We start from the raw sequence: 21,934 nt of genomic DNA on the forward strand, positions 1-21,934 counted from the left end.
GAAAAAGGGATTTTGTTAGCTGGTAATACATTTCCTCAAGTCCCAAAGGCACCTTCTACTGTGCAGTTTTGTCAAGTAGTGGCACAAAGCCCACTGAGACCTCTGTATCATCTTCACAGCGGGCCCTGGAAGTTAGTAAGAAAACCAATCAAGTCTCTCCAGAATGTGGAAAGTAATAACGTCCAGTGTTATGTTGATGCATTTTGTCATTAAAGACAGAGAAAAGATCAAAACCAGAGAAGCATCATTCAAGTTGTCCAACTTAACAGTGAAAATCAGCACAAGTCACCCTGTGGCTTGTAAAGTGAGTCACAGGCAACTGAGAAATAGTATGATCAGAGAAAAAGCACAGCGAGCTCTTGGCAAAACTCCTCGATCAAACAACACTTTTGGGTGTCGCGTAAAATCAATGGCACGTAGTATGAGAGAGCAGTTGCTGTCCTGAGTGAGTGCTAGCAGACAATCGGCTCTATTGTTGAAGTAAACCACTTGTGGCAAGCCTTGTTCATTGTGAATCCAGAATTTATTCCACCCCTTCTTTCTTGATAACAGATCCCTGATTTTGAGCCATGCACCAAGATCTCCAGTCGCAGGCAATTCATGACAAGTGGTCAAAATCAAACACGACCAGCCCACTTTCCACATTCCTAGTCTCCCTTGCTGGGATGGGAGACCACGAGAAACCCAGTTCTGGCCAATGGCATATGATGGGAAGTCTGCTGAGGGTACTTCTATAAAAATTTTAGGGGGTTTTTGTTTGTTTTTTAAAGTTTTTAAAAATAAAATAGGGATACATGCTGGGACTTCACTTCCCCTTTCTTCTCAACTTAATGATGGTCACGATGCCGGGTGCTGGGCAGCCACCTCGCGAATATGAAGGAACCACCAGCATGAGGTAAAACCTGGGAGAATTCTAGGCACCAGCACTGATGTTATTGAATGTGCGTGGCTGCCTACTTCCAGCCTTCCTGTTACGGTGCAGAAGTAAACCTCTCTCTGTTCGAAGCCACTCTGTTACTGGTAGTTGACAACACTCCTAACAGGCATACCACCCACGTGTCTTCTCTCCACATATTTGCAGAAAACACATGAGGGACATGTCCCTGATGATTCTGTTTTATTTATTGACAAATTCCTTTGCAAGATAAGATGAGTGAGCTTATGGATCTCAGTTGAGTTTAGCAATGGGGAGCCCCAGCAGGAAAGGGAGAGGGAAGAGACAGATCAAGGCATTTAGTGCCCTGGATCCATGTCTATGAGTCTCCATGAGTCAGATATATCCTTCATTGAGGGGCCACTGATCCTCCCAAGGCAGCCAGACCACTCCACTTAGTTCTTGCCTTCTTGTGGTCCCCTTCCTCCCCTTTCCCTTTCAGGCCTACTGGCGATACAGCTCTGCTGGTGCTCATGCAGGTTCCTGCACCATTTCTGGGGGTACTCCTACAACCACACATCTGGAAATAGTCTTTTTGTAAATAAGCCTTCCTAAAAGCATCCTTGTTTGAGTGTGCCATTATCTGTTGGTATACTGACTGATCAACCAGCAATTCAGAGATTTACACACACTCACACACACACTTGCATAGGAACACCAATCACACACCACTGTATTTACAAAGACCAGCTGTCAGGCAACAATCTGGCTCTTGATCTCTACATGTGTAGAAACAAATAGCAAGAAGGGTGAATGCCCTCTACTCACGTCCTCTCCAGCTCTGTCTTTTCAGACACTGTGCAGAGAGATGGACAGCAAGTAAAGGACACTGTTGAACAAAGTATGCTGCCTGTTAAGGAAAAGATATTCGTGTGAGGTTTAGATATGAGAGATGAGATAGAGTACCCCATTGTGGCTATCGCTCTTTGCCATAGGTGGCCAGTTCAAGCAGCAGCTCAGTCGCACGTTCAGGATCTTGATTACCCTGAACCTTTGGCGTCAGGGCAAGACTATCACCATTTTTCACATGGAAGATAAGATATCAAGAATTTGAAGACAGAACCGTGGTGCCAAGGCTCAGCCTTTGGGAATGTGACTCTTTCCCTACATGTGAAGGTTTTCTTCTCTTGGCAGAGAAATAACTCAATATAAAGGCAACCGCTGGAAAAATTAAAAGCAGACTAGAAACCTTCAAATCATCAGACAAAAATACAAACACATGTGCACGCACACAGCATATCAAAGAAAACAAAAAAATACACATAGTAAAACAGAGAACAGAGGAAACTTTAAAATAGAAAACACAGAAGATAAGATGAGCGAATTAAGACTAATATATCAGTTATAGCCACAAATATAAATAGGATAAACCCATCCTCATAATGGAAAAAAAGACTCTCACATTTGATCCAAAATAATGTCCTATTGTGTGTTATGTAGAAGAGCTGTATCTTTAGCAAAATGACTTGGAAAAGTTAAAAGAAAATGTAAACCAGATATAGAAAAAAAATACTGAGCTGAGGCTGCAATATCACCATCAGTCAAGGTTAAATTCAAAATAAAAATGTTAAATCAGACAAAAGGAAGTTAAACAGAAAACAGCATCCATATTAGGAATCTAGTTTTTAGATGTTTTTATGAACCAAATAGCATAACTTCAAAATCAAGAGTAAGATATGATAGTTGAGAGTAACAGTATATAGAAAATGCAAGTAGAAATCGGATGAGACACAAAAGTGCGTTGTCATTGTGCCCGTCAGCTCATGACTTATCAAGAAAACAAAAGACAGGGAGCGGTGTGGAGAATCTGAATACTATTACATATAATTGAGCTCTGAGTGCAAAAATCTCAAAGTACAAGCAAACATACATCAACACTATCTCGAAAGAATCATTCATCACAGCCAAGTAAGATGTGTACTAGTAACATCATCCTAGTAACATCCAGGGGGTTCAATAATATTAGGGAACCTCTAATAATATTGATCTTATTAATAGGTCAAAAAAGAACAATATAATTTCTTCTCAAGAGATGCCAAAAAGAGACTTGTCAAACACCCATACCCAGTCCTGCTTAAAATAAACAAAACCATAACATAATAGCAAAATTACGTATTGATGAGTATAACTTTTGATTCCTCCCCAAAATTTAACAGTCATCCCTCAGTATCCATGGGGACTAAATCCTGGACCCCCTGCAGGTAACAAAATCTGCAGATGTTCAGGTCCCTTATATAAAATGGCACACAACAACGCCCACAGCTCTCCGCACCTGCAGGCTCCCAACCATGGATTGAATCTAGCGGTTTCCATTGATGGATGGTTGAACTTTTGGATGTGAAACAAAGGCTAGAGGGGGCAGATTATATATTTATGGAAAAGTCCCCATAGAAGTGGACCTGTGAAGTTCAAACGCATGTTGTTTAAGAGTCAGCTATACTCATAGGATTTTTCGTTTGTCAGGTAGGGAACTTGGGAAAAAAAAAAAGATATGAAACTCAAATGAGGAAATAAATAAGCCGGGAAAGCCCTGAAAAAGAAAAGTAGCATGATGAGGATAAACTTATCAGGTGATAAAACACATTATGAAATTATAATCTGTAAATCAGTTTGGTACTGAAGTGAATAGATAACCCCATGGACCAGAATAAAAAACCAGAAGCAGATCCCAATACAAAAGAGAAGTCAATTTGCATCTAAGTTAACGTTTCAATTAGAAGAGAAAGATGGAGCCTGACCTGTGGTGGCGCAGTGGATAAAGCATTGACCTGGAACGCTGAGGTCGCCGGTTCGAAACCTCTGGCCTGCCTGGTGAAGGCACATATGAGAGTTGATGCTTCCTGCTCCTCTCCCTTCTCTCTCTCTGTCTCCTTCCTTCTCTCTCTCTCTCTCTTCCCCCTCTCTAAAAGAAATGAATTAAAAAGAAGAGAAAGGTGGTAGGATAATTAACTAATTATTTGGGCGAAAAATAAAGTGGGAACCCTATTCAATCCCTTAAGTCAAAATAAATTCAAAATGGATAAAGGATATAAACTAAAAATAAGACCATCAAACACTAGAGAAAACAATAGGTGAATTGATTTATTATGTTATGATAGGGAATGCAATACCCCAAACCCAGGATCCTCTATTGACTATAAAAATTTGAAGCTTCTATGTGGTAAAACATACTATAAACCAAGGTAAAAGAAAAAAAAACCAGGTGTAATTGTGACATGTGACAGGCAGAAGGGCTCATCTCCTCAATCTTCAAAGACTAAAAACAGCCCAGTACAAAAAAGGAAGGAATATAAACCAGCAGTTTAGAGAGGAGTACAAATGGCTTATAAAAGTCTCAGCCTCATTCATAATTAGAGAAATGCCAATTAAAGCAGTAAGAGATCTCTGTTTCTCCTATCAGATTGGCAGATGTCAGTAAGTATGATAACACCTAGTTCCAGGGAGGGTGTTGGGAAACAGGCATTCTCAGATACGACTGGTTGAGTGAAATTGGGAGGGTGATTTGGCAATATCTGTCAAAATCCTTTGACCCAGAATTAAACAGCTTAGATTTTTAATCCACAGATCTATACTCAAAAAGTGTTCCAGTTTAGATAAACAATAATGTTCAAGAAATGTGCTTGAAGACAGTCCCCTTTCCAGGGTTTTGCTCTCCAAGGCCTTAGCTCATTGGGTCTCAAGCTTTGATGTGCACCAGAATCAATGGAAGGCTTGTTAGAAGACAGGTAGCTGGAACCCTGCTCTCAGAATTTGTGATTCGGTGGGTCTGAGGGGGGAGGCACCCCGGTTCTGCATTTCTAACAAGTTCTCCAGTGATGCTGTTGGTCTGGGAGCCATACCCTTAAGGACTAGGGTGGGTGGAGGGATAGGGGTCTGGAGAGGTCAGTTCCATTTGGGAGCTAAGCCCTGGGGCAGCACACCGCAGTGTCCCTACTGACTGAGGTTGAAGCGCTGGGGACTCAGCTGCTTTGATTTGAGTTTGAAAAATAACATCTTTTCAATAAATGCTGTTGGGAAAACTGGATATTCACCTGCAAATGAATGAAACTGAACTCTGACCTTATAGCACATACAAAAATTAACTCTTAAACAAAAGACCTAAATGTAAGAACTAAAATGATAAAACTCTCAGATGCAAAAATAACACGAAGCTCTTTGCAACCTAAGAATCACGGTGGAATAAAATTCTTACCCGTTCCACTAACTTAGAGGGAGAGAAACCTGAACAGCTGAACCTGACCTGGGAGCCCAGGTAACCCTCACTGGTCAGGAGGTAGACTTCCTGGTGGAGGGCTAAAAACAAGGGCATCTTTTTCACGATTATAGTGCTACAACTGTCATTCCCTCCCCCTCTTCTTCTCAAGGCAAAACTTACACACAGTGAACTAAGCTGAAGAGTAGAACTTGACTTTTTACATACATGCATAACTTGTCCAACCACTGCCCAGATCAAAATACCTAACATCTCCAGCACCCAGAAGGCTGTCTTGTGGTCCTTCCAGTCAACACTCCCTAAGATAATGTTACCTATCACTGTGCTTTAGTTTTACTTGTTTTTAAACATCACGTAAATAACTGGAATCATAGTTATTCCTCTCTTGTGGGTGGCTTCTTTTACTCAATATAATGTTTTAAAGATTCATCCCTGTCATTTGTATGAGGCAACTGGTTGTTCTTTTTCAGTGCTACGTAATATTCCACTTTATGATAAATCATAATTTGTTTCCACTTACCTATTGGACAGTTGGGTTGTTTCCAGTTTTATGCTATTATGAATAAAGCTGCTATAACATTCTTGTGTCTTTTGGTGGACAGAAACAACACCTGTTTTCCTTGGGTATATGCTGAGAAAAAGAATTAAAAAGGTCATAGAGTTTACCTAGCCTGACTGGGTGGTGGTGCAGTGGATAGAGTCAGACTGGGATGCAGAGGACCCAGGTTTGAAACCCCAAGGTCACCAGCTTGAGCGTGGGCTTACCAGCTTGAGCAAAGGTCATTGGCTTGAGCGTGGTATCATAGACATGATCCCATGGTCAATGGCTTGAGTCCAAAGGCCACTAGCTTGAAGCCTCTAAGGTCACTGGTTTGAACCCAAGGCCCCTTGAGCAAAAGGTTACTTGCTCTGCTGTAGCCCCTGGGTCAAGGCATATATGAGAAAGCAATCAATGAACAACTAAGGTGGCACAACAAATAATTGATGCTTCTTATCTCCTTTCCTTTCTTGTCTGTCTCTCTCTCTGTCCCTCTCTCTGTCTCTGTCACACACACAAAAAAAATCATAGAGTTTACCTATGTTTGGCCTTAGTAGGTACTGCCAAATTATTTTCAAAACTAACAATTCACCCTCCCACCAACAATGTATAATAAATCTGATTGATTCTCAGTCTTGCTAGATTTGCTACTTTTTAAAAAATTTGTCCTTTTAATTTTAGTCTTTCTGGTGGAAACTTAACATTAATTTTTATTTTTTTTTAATACTTAAAACTAGTAATTTTTTATTTACCTAAAACAGGTGGTCCATGGATGCTGAGTGTTTGAGTAATTTGTTGGACTCTACTGAGTATTCAGTAATTCCCTGAGGATGTGTGGGTGTTTTTGCCTATGCATGTGCCATAGTCACAGATGGATGCTGCTTCAGACCCCACCCTCCTTGCCTTGGAACAGACCCTTCATTTCCCCACTAACAGGAAGAGCTTACTTGGGATCCCAGAGGGAGATGTTTTCCATCACCAGCAACATCTGGGCAACATCTGGCGAGCCCATCCCAGGACAGGGAGATGCTTTTCTGTAGAAAATATAACTTGATTCTTTTTATTCTCTTATATTTTCCCTTATTTTCTTCTTCTCTTCCTGCCCCCCCAAACCTTGTCACCCATTGGGCTCCCCGCTCTAAAGCCCCCAATTCAGCTCTTGCCGACTCCCCGTCCTGGTCTCTGTTGGGTCTGGTTTCCCCAATACACAGCCCAGCACAGCGCAAACTTAAGCAGCCTGAGAGATCCTCGTGAACTCTAATGCTCAACCCATCCCAGTTCCCTGATCAGCAGGCAGGGTCTTCTAACTCAAGGGATGTTGAAGCTGGGGGGGTAGGTTCTCTGGTCCAATGCTCCCCATTTTATTAGTTGGAAGACTGAAGGGGGGTGGGGAGAAAGAGAAAGCGAGGACCAGAACTCCACTATAGGTCACAGAGACTCCCTTTCTCCTGATGACCCAGCCAGAGGATTTAGAGGCAGTGGAAGAAAAAAATTTCTTAGGACCAGCAAGGTCTGCAACCAGCAGTCTCAGGGAGAGCATAGCTCAGTGTCTGATGGGGATGGGGGTGGGCTGAGTCACCTCTAGCAACTCACACCTGGCTACGCAGCCTTTAAACTCTCTCCTGAGCTGTCTCAGCCACCAGCCATGGCTTCAATGTACCAGCTGTTGCTGATGACCCGTCCACCTCCACTTCCAGCCCTGCACTCGCCTTGAGTCCCACCTCCCTGTACACATTTACCAGGGACATTTAATTCACTCCAGAAGTTCTTGCCAACGAGCAGAACACGCCCCAAGAACATTTCCAAGGGTGTGGGGTGTGAGTGTAGAGGTAAGGCTGGAAGAAACTGAATGAGATAAAGAACAGAATGTCTCACGTGAGAATTAAAACTACGTGCAGCTGTACCAATGTGACAAGCACGACGTGTAGATAAAAAGAGATGTATACAAATTAAAGACATTAAAATGGAGAAGCAGGGAAGGGAGTGAGGGGTGGGGGGTAGGAGCAAGAGGAGAGAGTAGTGAAGCGGCAGAGGTGGGCCAGGGCTGGGTTATCGAGCTCCACAGGCCCCAGGGAGTTAGTTGAGACTTCCACCTGAGGGCACGGGAACTCACTGGAAGTTGCTTTCAGCCGTCTGTCGCAGTTTCCCCAGCTCCACGCACTCAAGGCATCCCAAAGGACAGGGGCCGCAGCTTCCCCCAATTTTCTTTTCCCCTAGTATTCTTCCCTGTTAAAGTAAAGGGCAGGCCGACCTCCCAGCCACCTCTACCTATACACCTGTGGCTGAAGAGAAATCTCCACCATCATCTCCACTGCACAGCCATTCACGCATCACCGGCCACCTCCCCCCCCCCCCCTCCCCACCTGGACTAAGGAGGAAATGAATACTTAGGGCTGCGCTGGTCACTGACAACTTTCATCTAGAATAGTCAGGGAAGAACCCAGAATGCAGCGGTAGCACGACTGGGAGGGGGAGGGTCAGGCTTCCATGAAGGCTCCCTGGAGGAGGCACTGGGAGCTGAAGCCTTCAAGGCGATGAGGTTCTGGTGAGCAGCGAGAGGGCAGAAAGGCATTCCAGGAGAGAGGACCCGCTGCAGCAAAGGTGTGAGGGCAGAAACGGTCAAGGACGCGTGGTGGACAGGGTGGCATCTGCACTTGGAAGAGGGGCGGAGGGTGGGCTGCCGGGGCCAGGACTGGCTGCGGGGTGTGCACACACTGTCCCCCGCGAAGAGCCGGGGAGTTGGCCCCTGGCCAGGCGAGGCCACGACGGGAGCGGGGCTGCCGGCGGCGGCGGCGGCGGCGCTGGGGAGCGGGGCGGGGCCTCCGGGCGGGGCGGGGCGGGGCGGCGGGAGGCCTGGCCGGCGGCCGGGCGTGCGTCAGCGCGGCCAGCCCCGGAGTTTTCCACTGACGACGAGGGCGGAGCGGCGGGCGGGGCCGCGCAGACTGTCTCCCGCCGCCTCCGCCGCTGCCGGACCGCAGAGCTCCGAGAGGCCGGGCCGACGGCTGCCAGCCGAGCGGACTCCGGGTCGCGGTGCCGAGGGCGTCCCCGGTCGGGACGCGGGTCGCGTCGGGAGACTTGGAGAGCGCCGGGCTGGCACGTAAGCGCTGAGGGGGCTCTGGTTGGGACTGGATGGGACTTTGGGGAAGGGGCGCCCCGCGCAGGTGGCGCTGCTCCGCCGACCCCTGCCACTTGCCCCCTGCCACCTTGAGCGGGCGCGGGGGCCAGGACAGCCCAGCCGGGCCCTGGACTGCATGACACGGCCGGGGTCCCGGGCGGGGAGGCCGAGAGGCAGGGGTGCAGGTTTTTCGCTCCCCTCCCCCGCCCCGCCGCTGGCCCCCCAAGAAGTCACGGCACCCCGAGCTCCGTGCCGGTGGCGGCCGAGCCGAGGCTGCGCGCGGCGGCTGGGTGACGGGTGCGCGTGTCCGCCGGTGAGTTTCCTTTTGACCCAGTTGCCGGAGAACTTTTCAGAAGTTCCTCTCGTGGCCGGAGCAGGTGACATTTGTCGCTTTCTTCCTCGGGCTCCCCCCGGGGGCGGATGCTGGGGCTGCGGCGCGTGCCCGGCGCCCCTGGGAGGCGGGGATCAGGGAGGGAGTGGAGGGATGAGCGAGGAGGAGGCTCCGTGAGTCACGGACCCCGGGAGGGGTAGGAGGGATTGTGTCGTACGCTCACCTGTTTGTCAGTCGCCGTCACAAGCTGAGGCCACCACTGTGAGTCAGGGGCTCAGCTACACCGGCCACCCTGGGGCACACGTAGGCTGCCTCCCACGCACTTCTTCGCCTCCCCCAGCACGTACTTCCTCCCGGTCCTCAGTTTCTCCTCCCCGGGGGCTTTTCCACAGCGCGCGCTGTGGAAGTGCTGACTCCACAGCAACCGTCACACACTTAGTCACTCCTCCTCCCTGGCACGATCACACATAGAGCCCACACTCCTGACCCCAGTGGGTCCCTCCCCAGCTCCACTGCCCACGCGACACCTCCATTCAGATGTCCCACAGCCCTCTGGAGCGGAACTCATCACCCTACTCCCAAATCCTTGACATCACTGCCCTCTGCGTTCTCCACATCCTGAGCTCACTGAGTCCATTCCCCTTTCTCCTCTGCCCTTGTCCCGTCGTATCTCACCTAGCTCCCGCAGCAAGGTTTAACCGGTCACACCCCCTCCTGTCCCAGTGCTGAGCCATCTTTTTAAAATGCAAATCTGGCATTGTCACTCCCTACTTAAACCCTGCTGTGGCTTCCTGTGCCCTCTGGCTAAAGCCTGCCCTGGGAGCCCTGCTCTGCAACACCCCCCTCCAACCCCTCCCCACTCGTCACTCTGGCTCTCTGTCTCTAGTCTCTCACTCGTTCTGCACCCCCCTCTCTGAACCCTGTACGTCCTTTGCTGGGAGAGACCTGCGTTCACCCCAGCTGTACCTCTCTGCCTACCCTTCAACCCTCCATCGCAGCACACGACAGGGCTTGTAAACTCTGGCTAGACTCCTGTCCTAGACTCCGCGCTTTGAGGCGCAGCCCTAGTGTGTGTATTGCTCCTCCTGAGCGGTGCTTAGCACACCACAGGAGCTCAGTAAATATTTGTTGAATGAATGAGTGAATGAATGAGAGTGAAGGAGGAGGCCTTGCTGGGGTGGAGGAAGCCATCACTGTCAGGTGCAGTTTCCCTGCTGCAGAAGCAATTGCCTCACATAGCCAGCAAACATTTGGCACCTACCCAGTGCCAGGCCCTGGACGCCAAGGCTGAGGAACTGTCCCCTCCCCCCAATTACTTTCAGAGGGAGCGGTGGGGGAGGGGTGTGCCAAAGCTTCCTGTCTGGGCTGCCCAGGCAGTTTTTGTTTTTGCCAATCCTGGTGGGGGCCCCCCACCAGGTGCTCGGAGGGGCCCTCCCCTTCTCCCAGGAAGTAGTTCTTGAGGGTCTAGGTTTATGTGACCCAGCTATTGGGGGAAACTGACCCCCCCTAGACCAGGAGCTCTGAGGTTAAAAGACACATTCTTCAGATTCTTGGAGTTGGATGGAGATTGCTAAAGGTGCCCCCTCCCCAATACTAGCACAGGGTAGGGGCTGGGGCATTGGGACCGCTGAGGTGCACAGAGACGTTGGTGTGACTTTTCAGAGGCCCTGAGATGGTCTCCCTGTGCTGCCCCCCTGCCCCACAATAGCCTTTGTGATTTGGGGGCCCAGGGTGAGGTCACCTTCCCTGGATTCCCTTAGTATGGCCAGAGCGTGTAGATAGTTGCGGCGAGGAGGTGGGGAGGTGTGCCCCCCTTGCCCTGGTCTGTCAGCTCCTGTGTGTGGCGGCAGGAAGGCAGCCTGATTCTCAGGGCCCAGGCAGATCCCGGAAGAAGCCTGGTTCTCTTTGATTCAGGGCCTGTCTCCGGGGCTCCTGGGGGTGTGGTATTTCTGTCTGCGCCAGCTCCTGGGAGTTGCTTTTCCTTCCTGCAGGACCCTGGGAGGGGGCTGTGCTCACCCTGGGAACAGTGCCACGGTCAGGATCTTGATTCCTGGGCTGCTGGAGGCCCCTCCCCCACCCTCTGACTCACTGTCTGACACTTTTCTTGGACTCTTCCACTATCTTTCATTCCTTTTTCTGACTTGGCCTCTTCTTGTCTCTGGCTGAGTCTTTTTTGTCTTATCTCCTGCCTCTGCCTGTGTCTCTCTCTCAGCCTCTGGATTCCCAGGTGGAAGAGCAGCTCCTTCTCCTCCCCCAGCCCCAAAGGAATATCAGGGAGGAGATCATTTCTCGTTTCATTCCAGGTCTGCAGATAGATCCTGCTGGGGTTCATCCCAAAACCTGCAGCATGGCCACAGCCTCTGTGTACCCTTGTTTCTCCTTTGCAGCCTTTGTGCTTATAACCCTCACCTTAAGTTCCCATTCTGTAGACACCTCCTGAGGCAGAACCAAGGTGTCTGGCTTCAGCCTGCTTCCTAGACATCTTTGTGTTTACTCGTGGGGGACAGGGAGCCTCCTGAGGTGCCTGCTTGGGCACCTGCCTGTAGCCTGAGCTTTCTTCTCCCTCAGAGCCACCCCTCCTTGTTCGAAACCTCTGCTGCAGTCTGGGGGGGGGGTGTGTGGCATGTGGCCAGCCCTCTTAAGCTAAATGTGGCAGGAACATGAGATCACACTGACCACTGGCCCCCCAGAGACCTCTTGTGAGTTTATACCTGATACAGAGTGCCCGCCTGCCTACCTCCGATGGTCCTCAGGTGCCCTCTCCGTGCCAGGCCCTGTTCTAGGCAGGGCACAATGCCAGCCAGGCGGAGAGGCCCTCAGCCTGGTGTGAGGGAGCTGAGCAGTGAGGCGTTGCAGGGTGGGGAGGTGAGGACTGAGATGTGTAGTCAGTGAGAAGGAGCAGGGTTTCCCTCTTGGAGAGGGTTTCCAAAGGGAAGTGAGGCTGGGTTCCAGCTTGTGCAAAGGCCAGGACATGAGCAGGTCGTGGCCGTTAGGGGCGCCGCAAGTTCAGCTGGAGTATGAAGTGACGGGGTTGGGGAGACTGTTCCGGGATGAGTCTGGAGGAGAGGCAGCAGCAGGCTGTGGAGTCCTGGACTTGATCCTAAAGGGAGCTCCAGAGTAATTCTGAGCATGGGGGTGGCAGGTAGATACGGGATTCAGTGAGACACTGGCTGCAGGGTAAAGAATGGTTATGGGGAAAGGACAGGAGCAGCGGCAGGGGACATGGATAGTAGCAGCGGGAGCAGAGACCGGAGGATACGAAACTTTTTAAATTGCAGGTGACGTGCATAAAATGCATGAAGTGTACGAATCTTACGGGTGCAGCTAGACGGATTTTTATGGTTTTAGACACCCATGGAACAGACTTCAACCCAGATCAACTTAGAATATTTCCAGACCGCCCCCCCTCCCCACACACACCGCATCCCCCCCCCCCCCCAGAAGAGTCCCTCAAGGCTGTCCCTGGTGCATCCCTCCCCTCCCCCAGTAACCACTGTTCCGACTTGTATCCTCACTGGTTGGGTCTGCCTTTCCTTGAGCTCCATTCACATGTATTGCGTCTGCCTTTCGCCCCACATGCTATCAGTGAGATGTATCTTTGTTGTGTGTACTGAGGAGCTCATTCTTTTCTTCACAGTGTAGAATGACATTCACTAAGCATTGATTCCTGAGAACTTGACATGTATTGATCCACGGAACTCGCCCAGGGTCACTCAGCTAACTGAGAGCTCAGCCAGGGTTCAAGTGCAACCAGTCTGGTTCTGGAGCCAAGGTTCTGAGCCCTATGCTGGGTGGTCTGCCTGAAACCTACCGAGCCTGTGCCTGGCCTCCTGCAGATCAAACGAGCTCGTGTGTGACTGGATGTGGATGGAGGGGCAGGGAGGAAGGAATTGGGGATGGCTGCAGGGTTCTGGCTTGAGTAACTTGGTGGGTGGCAGTGCTGTTACTAAGATAGGGAACACAGGAAGAGGAACAGATGGCTCGCGTGGGGGTGGGGAACAGAGACAAGGGGTTCAATATTGGGCCTGCAGAATTTTGTGTTTCTAGGGAACAGCCAGGCAGAAATACCAAGTGGGCATTTGTTTTTGGGAGGAGGGGGGTCCAGGCTTGGATGTGCAATTAGGGAGGCACTCAGTACCCTATAGACACATCTGGAGCTTAGGAAAGGACAAGTTCTCCTAGCGGGACTGGTGGGGACAGCGTGCCTGGATATTGTTTGTCCATGTGTGTCTGAGTGTGTCTGGTCTGCATGTGTGTGTGTACATGTGCGCATGCCTGGCCTGGGTCATGAAGTCCCCATCTCTTCGGACAACCTGCAGGTCAGCTGGGAGCTGGGTTGTTTTTGTTTGTGGTTTGACCCTGGGAGGGGGATGTCAAGCCTGAGAAGCTACCCACTGAGGAGCCCCGGAAACACCTGTGTGTCTTCTTCCCCCCACCCCCTGGGCCCAACGTGGAGAGTTTGCAAGGAGGGGCGCTGTCTTTTGCTTCTCTTGTTCCTGCAAGGGAGAGGCTGTCCCGAAAGAATTTTATCCAGTAAGCCCATTGACGGCACACCCTCCAGGTCTAGCACCAAAAGACTCGTGGGAGGCTTGGGAAAGGGGTGTTTAGGACACCTGAGGAGGGGAGATGCCAGCCTTCTAGTTGGTTTTTCCTGTTCTCTCTCATTTCCTGTGATGGCCGTGGGGGAGGGGCTCCCCAACACTGGGGCCTCTGGTTTCCCTTTCCTCCTGGTGACCTCCTGGGGGCCCAGCTCTGAGTGCCACTGGATGTGCAGAGACGAGGTAGCTGTGCTCAGCTCCTCGGACAGAGTCCTTCGGGGATCCCCAAGCCATGGAAGGGACTGTTCCTTGCCTTGGCATTTAGAGGCAGGAACCCCAAGTCCCCTCCACTCCACTGGGATGGGGCCAGCCAGGCTGTGGGGGTCTGGTTGCAGTCCCACAAAGGGCTGAGACCTTCAAAGAGGAGACAGGAGTGGTGTGGCCTGGGGTGATCCAAGTCACCAAGCTACAGGCTGGAGAGAGAGTGGGACGCTGTCTTGGCAGGTTGGTTTCATTAGAAGAGTTTTTTTTTTTCCTTAAAGGGGAAAAATATAATTTCCATAGGAAATTAATTCAGTCACACAGGGCAGATGTAGGTGACTTTAAGACCAAACAGGAGATGGGAGAGAGACACGAAGCCTAGGTGGCTCCGGGTCCCACAGACAGGACTGGAGGCAGGGGACTTCTGCGGGGCGGGGGTTTCTGAGGGAAAGTCTGAGCAAGTCCTTCTCAGGAAAGTCCTGGGGCTGGGAATCAGGGCCAGCATCAAACCATCCTGTTTCCCAGCGAATCCTGGTTAGCCTGGCCCTGGAGCGAGGCCCTGGAGCTGGCATGTGTGTGCAGGGCAGTGTGCCTGTGAGTGTGTTTGGAGGGGGGGAGGGGGGGAGGAGGAGGAGGAGGAGGAGGAGGAGGAGGAGGAAGCAGAGCCACAGCGCAGACAGCCACACACACACAAAGACACTCAGAGGCGAGCCGGGTGAATCACCCAGCCAGTGAGTCAGCCCCCAGGATTCCTGTCGGGGAATGATCGAGGCCGGTCATAGATTTGCCAGTCCATCTGTTGGTCTGGTGTATGCGTGTGTGTTGGTGGGTTGTAGGAGGTGGTGGGGAAGGTGCCTGGTGGTGTCCTGGGAGGGCTTTTAAGCAGAGTGGTGGGAGTCTCTAAGCCTCAATCAGGCTGAGGGTTTGGGCCTTGGAGGTCTGTCTTGTGCCAAGAAACCTCCTGGGGATGTGCCCCCTGCACACAGAGCTCTCAGGGCTGGGGCGGGAGGGCTGGGACACCTCGGAAGCTGAGTGGGAGAGGTGCTGGTCATGGCTGAGCCACTGAGAACTTTCTCCTTTGTGTTCCAGGCTGTCTGTGCCCAGAAGCCAGAGCACCCCTGTAGCCGCCATGACGGGGCTACTGAAGAGGAAGTTTGACCAGTTGGAAGAGGATGACTCCTCACTCTGCTCGTCCTCCTCATCTTTGTCCTCCTCGGGCCACGACACTGGCCCCTGCTCCCCAAGCTCTTCGGTCTCCGCAGCCTGGGATGTGGAGGAGGGGGGTGCCTGGGATCAGATGCCCCTGCCTGGTGGAAATGTCTGTGGCACCCCGCGTTTCACCCGTGAGTGCCCACTCCCCTGCGGACCCCGCCACACCCCTTCTTCCGACAAGTGAAATTCGGTGGCCTGTGACAAAGCCACGCTGGCCCCTGGGCTCTGGAGGCCATGTCTCCGTGGCCTTCGTTCCCCTACCTGGCTCCCCACCTCTTCCACTTCCCGGACGCAGTGGCCACTCGGAATGTCCACTGTCCAGAGGCACTTGGCCCTGGCGAGATTCACCTTTGACCTTGGGAGTCCCCTGCTGTGAAGCCGTGGCATTGAGAACGGGGGGCTCCTTGGAGTGGCCCTCAGTCTCCCCACCTCAGCTCCTCCCTGTGTTCCAGTTTCATTTCTCTGGCTTGTCCTCCTTCCAGCCACTCTGCTGGAGTCCCCGCCCGCACCTCTCTGCCGCGAGGCCTGTCAGGCCGGTCCCTCTCCCGTCACTTACCGCTCGCCTGGGCCTGAACAGAGCAGGAAGGGTTTCTCCCAGTTCTTTTTCAAGCTGGCAGGATTCTGATTCCACATTGACGGTGGCGGCCCCGGAGCAGGGTTTCTCGACCCTGCTTTGTACTGTTGCTCCCCTAAACCCCAAGGAGCCTTTTGGGATATTTTCCTCTAATCGCCCCTACCTGATATTCTACTGCCACAGACACGAAGTCTGTGTACTATGTGCATATCTGCATTATACAGAAGAAAGTATGGTCTTTAGCCCCTAGAATCTAGCAGTTCATTAACCACTGAAGCGCTATGGGTTTATCCTGGAAATACAAGGTTGTTGAATGGCATGAAATCCAGCCTTACAGCTTACCCAGCTGACTGTATCGGAGGAGGAGAAAGCTAAGAGCTACTCTAGATGCTGAAAGAATATTTGGCAACATGTAATGTTCTTTCTAGAGAAGATAGGAATAAGTGAATTCTACTTAAATGGTTAAAAAACAAAAACTATATATATATATGTTTCCTCCCAAAAGCTAATTGTGATTAATGAGGAAATACTGGAAGCATTTCCTGCTACGTCAGGGACAAGATGAGGACACTGTCTGTCACCACTGTTAACGTGTTCAGGAAGTGCTAGCCAATCCAATTTGCAAAGAAAATGAGGATTCTGTGTATTATACTAGGATAGGAAAAATTGCTATTAATGTCTCTAATATCATATATAAAGAGCACCTACAAATCAATTTTAAAAAAACTATAGAAAACTGTACAAGGGACCTATAATTGGCTGACAAAAGATGGGAAAGATGTTTAATCTTACAATGCTCTCATTTCGGCCAGTAACAACAGTAAGCCAGTGTGGACGCAGGGGTGGCGTTCGTTTTTACCAACTCCAATCCCAGCCAGGCCAGCTCCTAAATTCGAATCCATTTCTCTTTTGGGAGTGTGAGGGCAGACGTGCAGGGGGTTCTGCTGTGCCCCACGGAGAACTCACGCCCTGCCCCCTCCTTGCCTGCCTTCCAGCCCTGTCCATCCTGAAACGGGCTCCCCGGAAGCGCCCAGGCCGCGTCGCCTTCGATGGCATCACCATCTTCTACTTCCCCCGATGCCAGGGCTTCACCAGCGTGCCCAGCCGTGGCGGCTGCACTCTGGGCATGGCCCCTCGCCACAGTGCCTGCCGCCGCTTCTCCCTGGCTGAGTTCGCACAGGAGCGAGCCCAGGCACGGCAGGAGAAGCTCCGCCTACGCTTGAAGGAGGAGAAGCTGGAGGTGCTTCGATGGAAGGTAGGGAGACCCCTCCAAGGCCCCTAGCGGGGCAGCTCCTGAAGTCCTAGCCTTAAGGGGAGGGCCGTCAGGGGCGGGCACTGGTTTGCTTGTTATGCATGTGGGGAAAGAAGCCCATGGGGCCAGTAATGGCTTGATCAGGCCCTGCTGCCGGGTTTGCTGCAGGGGCTGGCTGGGGCATGGTGTCTGAATCCGTCTGACCTCGCTGGGGAGGAGGACGTGGCATTGACGGACACGGGGGTCGCTGTATCCAGGGGTGGACGGTGTTTGTCCTTGAACTGGCGAATGACATGAATGGAAAATCTCTTTGCAAATGCCCCGAGGGCACACTGCTCTTAGCTGTCCTGCTCACTGTGGTATCCACAATGCCCAGTCCAGAGTAAGCACATGGGGAGCATTTGCTGAGTGAGATGGCTGGGGGGGGGGCTAAGACCACCTGGCTGTGCCTCTACATCCCTCCTCTCTCCTGTGAATGCAGCTTGCAGAGACCGGGGTCCCTGAAACGGAGGCTGGCCTGCCGCTGACAGTGGAGGCCATTGATGACGCCTCTGTGGATGAGGAGTTGGCAGTGGCCGTGGCGGGAGGCCAGTTGGAGGAAATGACCTTCCTACAGCCCTACCCTGCCCGGAAGCGGCGGGCCCTGCTGCGGGCCGCTGGCGTGCGGAAGATTGACCGGGAGGAGAAGCGCGAGCTGCAGGCGCTGCGCCAGTCCCGGGAGGATTGTGGCTGCCGCTGTGACAGGGTCTGTGACCCTGAGACCTGCAGCTGCAGTCTGGCCGGCATCAAGTGCCAGGTACGGGGGTCGGGCTGGAGCGCCGGGCCTTCTCTGGGCTCCTCGGGATCTTCACCCATGCCTCTCCCTTCTCTGCAGATGGACCACACAGCGTTCCCCTGCGGCTGCTGCAGGGAGGGCTGTGAGAACCCCAATGGCCGCGTGGAGTTTAATCAGGCACGGGTTCAGACCCACTTCATCCACACGCTCACCCGCCTGCAGCTGGAGCAGGGCGCAGAGCGCCTCGAGGAGCTGGAGGCCCCCGCCCAGGGTGGCTCACCCAGCTCCGGTGGGCAGGTCCTGACCCCCACTTTCCCACTGGCCAAGCCCCCCGTGAGCAGCGAGCTGGGAGACCACAGCTGCAGCAGCGACATGACGGATTCCTCCGCAGCATCGGGCACTGTGGAGCCCTCCGGCGGCCCCGCCCACTCGGCCCTGCCCGGCTCTGGCTTCCAGCCTGGTGTGGATGATGACAGCCTGGAGCGGATCCTGAGTTTCAGTGACTCCGACCTGGGTGGGGAGGAGGAGGAGGAGGAGGAAGGTGTGGGGAACCTGGACAACCTCAGCTGCTTCCACCTAGCCGATATCTTTAGTACTGGTGACGCCGGTGGCCTGGCCGGCTGGACCCACAGCTCTTCCAGCACTAGCCTCACGTCAGGCATCCTGGACGAAAATGCCAACCTGGATGCCAGCTGCTTCCTAAACGTTGGCCTTGAAGGGTTGGGAGAAGGCAGCCTCCCTGGCACCTCCATGCCACCCAGCATGGACGCCGGCCAGAGCAGCTCAGTGGAGCTCAGTTTGTCTTCCTGTGATTCCTTTGAGCTGTTCCAGGCCCTGCCAGACTACAGTCTTGGGCCTCACTACACCTCTCGGAAGGTGTCTGAGAGCCTGGACAACCTTGAGGCATCCCACTTCCCCTTACCTGCCTTTTCTCCACCTGGGGACACCAGCATCTGCTTCTTGGAATCCATCATGGGCTTGTCTGAGCCAGCTGCCGAGGGCCTGGTTCCGTTCATGGACAGCCAGTTGTTTGAGGACACTGCCCCTGTGTCGCTGGTGGAGCCCGTGCCTGTGTGAGGACTAGGGGGCCTTTTCCTGGCCCCAAAAGTCCTGTTGCTGCTGTATCATTCATAATTTGGGGGCTCCCCGGGGTCTGTAAGTAACCGTTTCCCTTGGGTTGGCTCACTCACATGGGCACTCCTAATTTTCATGAACACTCTGGATTGATTTATATTATTTATTTTTGTAACTTTCTGTGCTGAAGAGGGTGGGATGGGGCTTCCCCCTTAAGCTGCCCAGGCCCCGGTGCCCACAGTCTCTGCCACTTCCATGGCGTGTGCCAGGAAGAGGAGGGCATGGTGTTTCTTAGCCCCAAAACAGCAAGACAGGGCTGGAAACATCAGCCTCTTCCAGCCTCTGCCGTCCTGAGCCCTAGCCCCCTGGGTGGCTGAATCCTCTGGACTGTGAAGATTGTAATTTATTTCCATAATTTATTTGGAGACTAAGTGGCTTAGGCTTCTCATCCCTGGTTGGTAGGCATTGCTGAGGTCGGGGTTCCTTTTGCCTTGTAGTCCTGCAGCCCTGCCCTGCCTGGTCTTAGGTGTAGACCAGGTGTGGCTTCAAACTCTGTATCTGCTGTGGCAGCTGCCTGGCTCCAGGTGGCTGAGCAGGCAGAGGCTGGCCCGGGACAGTGTCAGGCCAGTTGAGGGACTAGGCTGACCAAGTGTAACCAGAACCTTCTTCTGCCCTGCTCGGCCCCCTCCACTTCCTGTCCTGTGTTCCATCTCTGCCCTCCCTGCAGGGCCATAGCCTTTAGCCCCGGCCCATCAGTGTCTGGGTAGGAAGGGGAAGCAGGAGACCTCGAGAGGGCAGGGCTTGCCTCAGGGTCCACAGCATGTCCTGAAGTCTAGCTCAGGGCCTCTGGGCACTGCACTCCAGCCTCGCCCACCTGCCTGGGCCCTGCGGTCAGCCGGCCAGGGCGAGGGGTGGTGCCTTATGGCTTCTATGCCCATTTGCTGATGTTGAATTTCACATCATAATTTCTATATTGTCCTTAAATATCAGAACTATAATTTATTCATTTTTCTCTGTGTCTGTGCCAAGAAGCCCAGGCTCTGGGCCTGCCCTCTTGCCCAGGAGGCCTTGCCAGCCTGTGTGCATGTGGGAACACCTTGTACCTGAACCTGCAGGTACCAATAAAGAGGCTCTATTTTTACCAGTGTGGTCTGCATTTGTGGGACAGCTGGGAACACAAGTACACCCTCGGGAGGCAGTGGGGAGGGGGAGGGGTGACAGGCCCTGCAGGGCAGTGTGGGCACTGGGGCTGGGTTGGGAATGGCAGTGGAGGGGACATAAAACATGCTGGACCTTACTCCTCCGTGCAGGCCGGTCAACCTGGCGACAGGAAGCCAGCTGAGAGAGGCTGGCCAGGCTCACGGGGCAGTTTTGCCCTTGGAAGAACCCATGTCTTCCCAGTGGTCTCCGGGGTGGTTAGTCTGAGACAAGACATGTGCTTGGAGGGGGGAGGGCACTCACCCACGCTGAGCTGGGGCCCCGCCCTCGGGGTGAAGTCACCCCTCCCTCACCCCAGGGGGAGGGAGGCAGTGGGATGGGGTGGTTAGAGGCCCCGTGTGAGGCTGAGCTGCTGAGGTCCCTGGGGACTAGAGCACCAAACAGCGGAAGCCGTCCAAGCTGTCGCACTTCATCCATCTGCACTAGCCAGACCTGTCTGACCTGTCCCCGGAAGCCCGGGCTGCAGGCTGGAGGCGCAGGCTGCACTCTGCCCTGGTGAGCCCCAGTCTGGGGGCCTGAGGAGCAAGGTCAGCGTCCTCCTTAGGAATAGTAGTGAGAGACACGAGTGCGGGAGGGGGACCCAGAAAGGAGACCTGACTTGGTCTCCTTTTGTTCTAATGCTCTGCAACTTGGTCTGTGCTGGCCTCCCTTACTTCATCTCTGCTTTACTGGCTAAGAGCACAGACCCAGAGTGCCAGGTTTGAATCCCAGCTCTACTACCTAGTGAGTTACTGATGCAAGTTACTCCCCTCCGCTGTGCCTGGGATTTCCTCAGGACCAGCAGATAACACTGCTTGCCTCATAAACTTGTTCAGGTCACACGCTCGGCACTCAGAGGAGAGCCTGGGACGTGCGAGCCTCGTGACTTCCATTCCATTTCCATGTTTCAGCATCTATTTCTGTGTTTCACCCTCAGCCTTTGTTTTGTTTTGTTTTTCTTCTTACCAGTTCTGTCACTTAGGTATGTCCCTTGCCTCGGGACATGCATGCACATGGCCACATGGCCATATCATCAGTGGCCACTAGAGGACTCGTGGCTCGGAGTCTGGCTCATGGTGGGATGGTCTGTCCCTATAACCAGCTTAGGCAGGGACAGTTCTCAGGACGGACGACCCTAGTACGTTCAGTTGTCCTTTGTCCCCTCTCACTGGTCCTGGGAAATCCACTGGTGGAGACTGCTTCAGCACGCATGACCCAAAAGCTGGATCTCTCCGAAGGCTGCGAGGCTCTCTGGTCAGACCAGCCTGGGCTGTGGGCGGCAGCCCCGGCAGCTTCGATACCTGGACTGGAAGCAGAAGGCCCTGCAGGCTCCCTCCCCGTGGACACAGCCCCTGGCCAGATGAGGCTGCTTCTTCCTCATCTAGAACCACATGGGTGAATGAAGACAGCTCAGGTTTTACAGCAGTAAAAATGTGATTAATGCAGTCCTTGACAGCATCGTTCTCCACACAGACAGACCTGTCTCTCAACATAACTGGCCCCACGAAACAGGATTTAAAGCACATCATAATAAAGTAGACTGTTTCCCCATAAGAATGATGGTAGTAACCTAGGGAAAGCATTCCAGATCATTGACTCATACCAAGAGGCCCTGCACGTGACCGCAGTAGTCATAAAAACAAGGCTCAGGAGCCATCAAGGACAACTTTGGGCTGATCTAAAAGGGACCCTTACCCATCCACTGTTCCCAAACCTTAGTCACCAGACTTCTTTTTTTTTTTTTACAGAGACAGAGAGAGAGTCAGAGGGATAGACAGGGACAGAGAGAGATGAGAAGCATCAATCATTAGTTTTTCATTGCACGTTGCAACACCTTAGTTGTTCATTGATTGCTTTCTCATATCTGCCTTGATCGTGGGCCTTCAGCAGACCCAGTAACCTCTTGCTCAAGCCAGCGAC

The 21,934-nt window shown here is 52.5% G+C and overlaps 1 protein-coding gene across 4 annotated transcripts; it reads left to right on the top strand.

Moving 5' to 3' along the window:
- The first annotated feature begins 8,264 nt into the window (after nt 1-8,264).
- On the top strand, nt 8,265-19,958 carry CSRNP1 (cysteine and serine rich nuclear protein 1). Of its 4 annotated transcripts, none has more exons than XM_066245170.1 (5): nt 8,265-8,286; nt 15,020-15,273; nt 16,712-16,971; nt 17,450-17,764; nt 17,843-19,958. In XM_066245170.1, the coding sequence occupies exons 2-5, from the start codon at nt 15,060-15,062 to the stop codon at nt 18,818-18,820; spliced, it is 1,767 nt and encodes a 588-aa protein (XP_066101267.1). In that variant the 5' UTR covers nt 8,265-8,286; nt 15,020-15,059; the 3' UTR covers nt 18,821-19,958. The 4 variants fall into 4 exon arrangements, with proteins under 4 accessions (XP_066101267.1, XP_066101268.1, XP_066101266.1 ...); XM_066245171.1 differs by lacking the exon at nt 8,265-8,286 and adding an exon at nt 8,607-8,782; XM_066245169.1 differs by lacking the exon at nt 8,265-8,286 and adding an exon at nt 13,871-13,912.
- Nucleotides 19,959-21,934: the final 1,976 nt, after the last annotated feature.

The sequence above is a fragment of the Saccopteryx bilineata genome, chromosome 10 (assembly GCF_036850765.1).
Source record: "Saccopteryx bilineata isolate mSacBil1 chromosome 10, mSacBil1_pri_phased_curated, whole genome shotgun sequence".
Taxonomy (NCBI): domain Eukaryota; kingdom Metazoa; phylum Chordata; class Mammalia; order Chiroptera; family Emballonuridae; genus Saccopteryx; species Saccopteryx bilineata.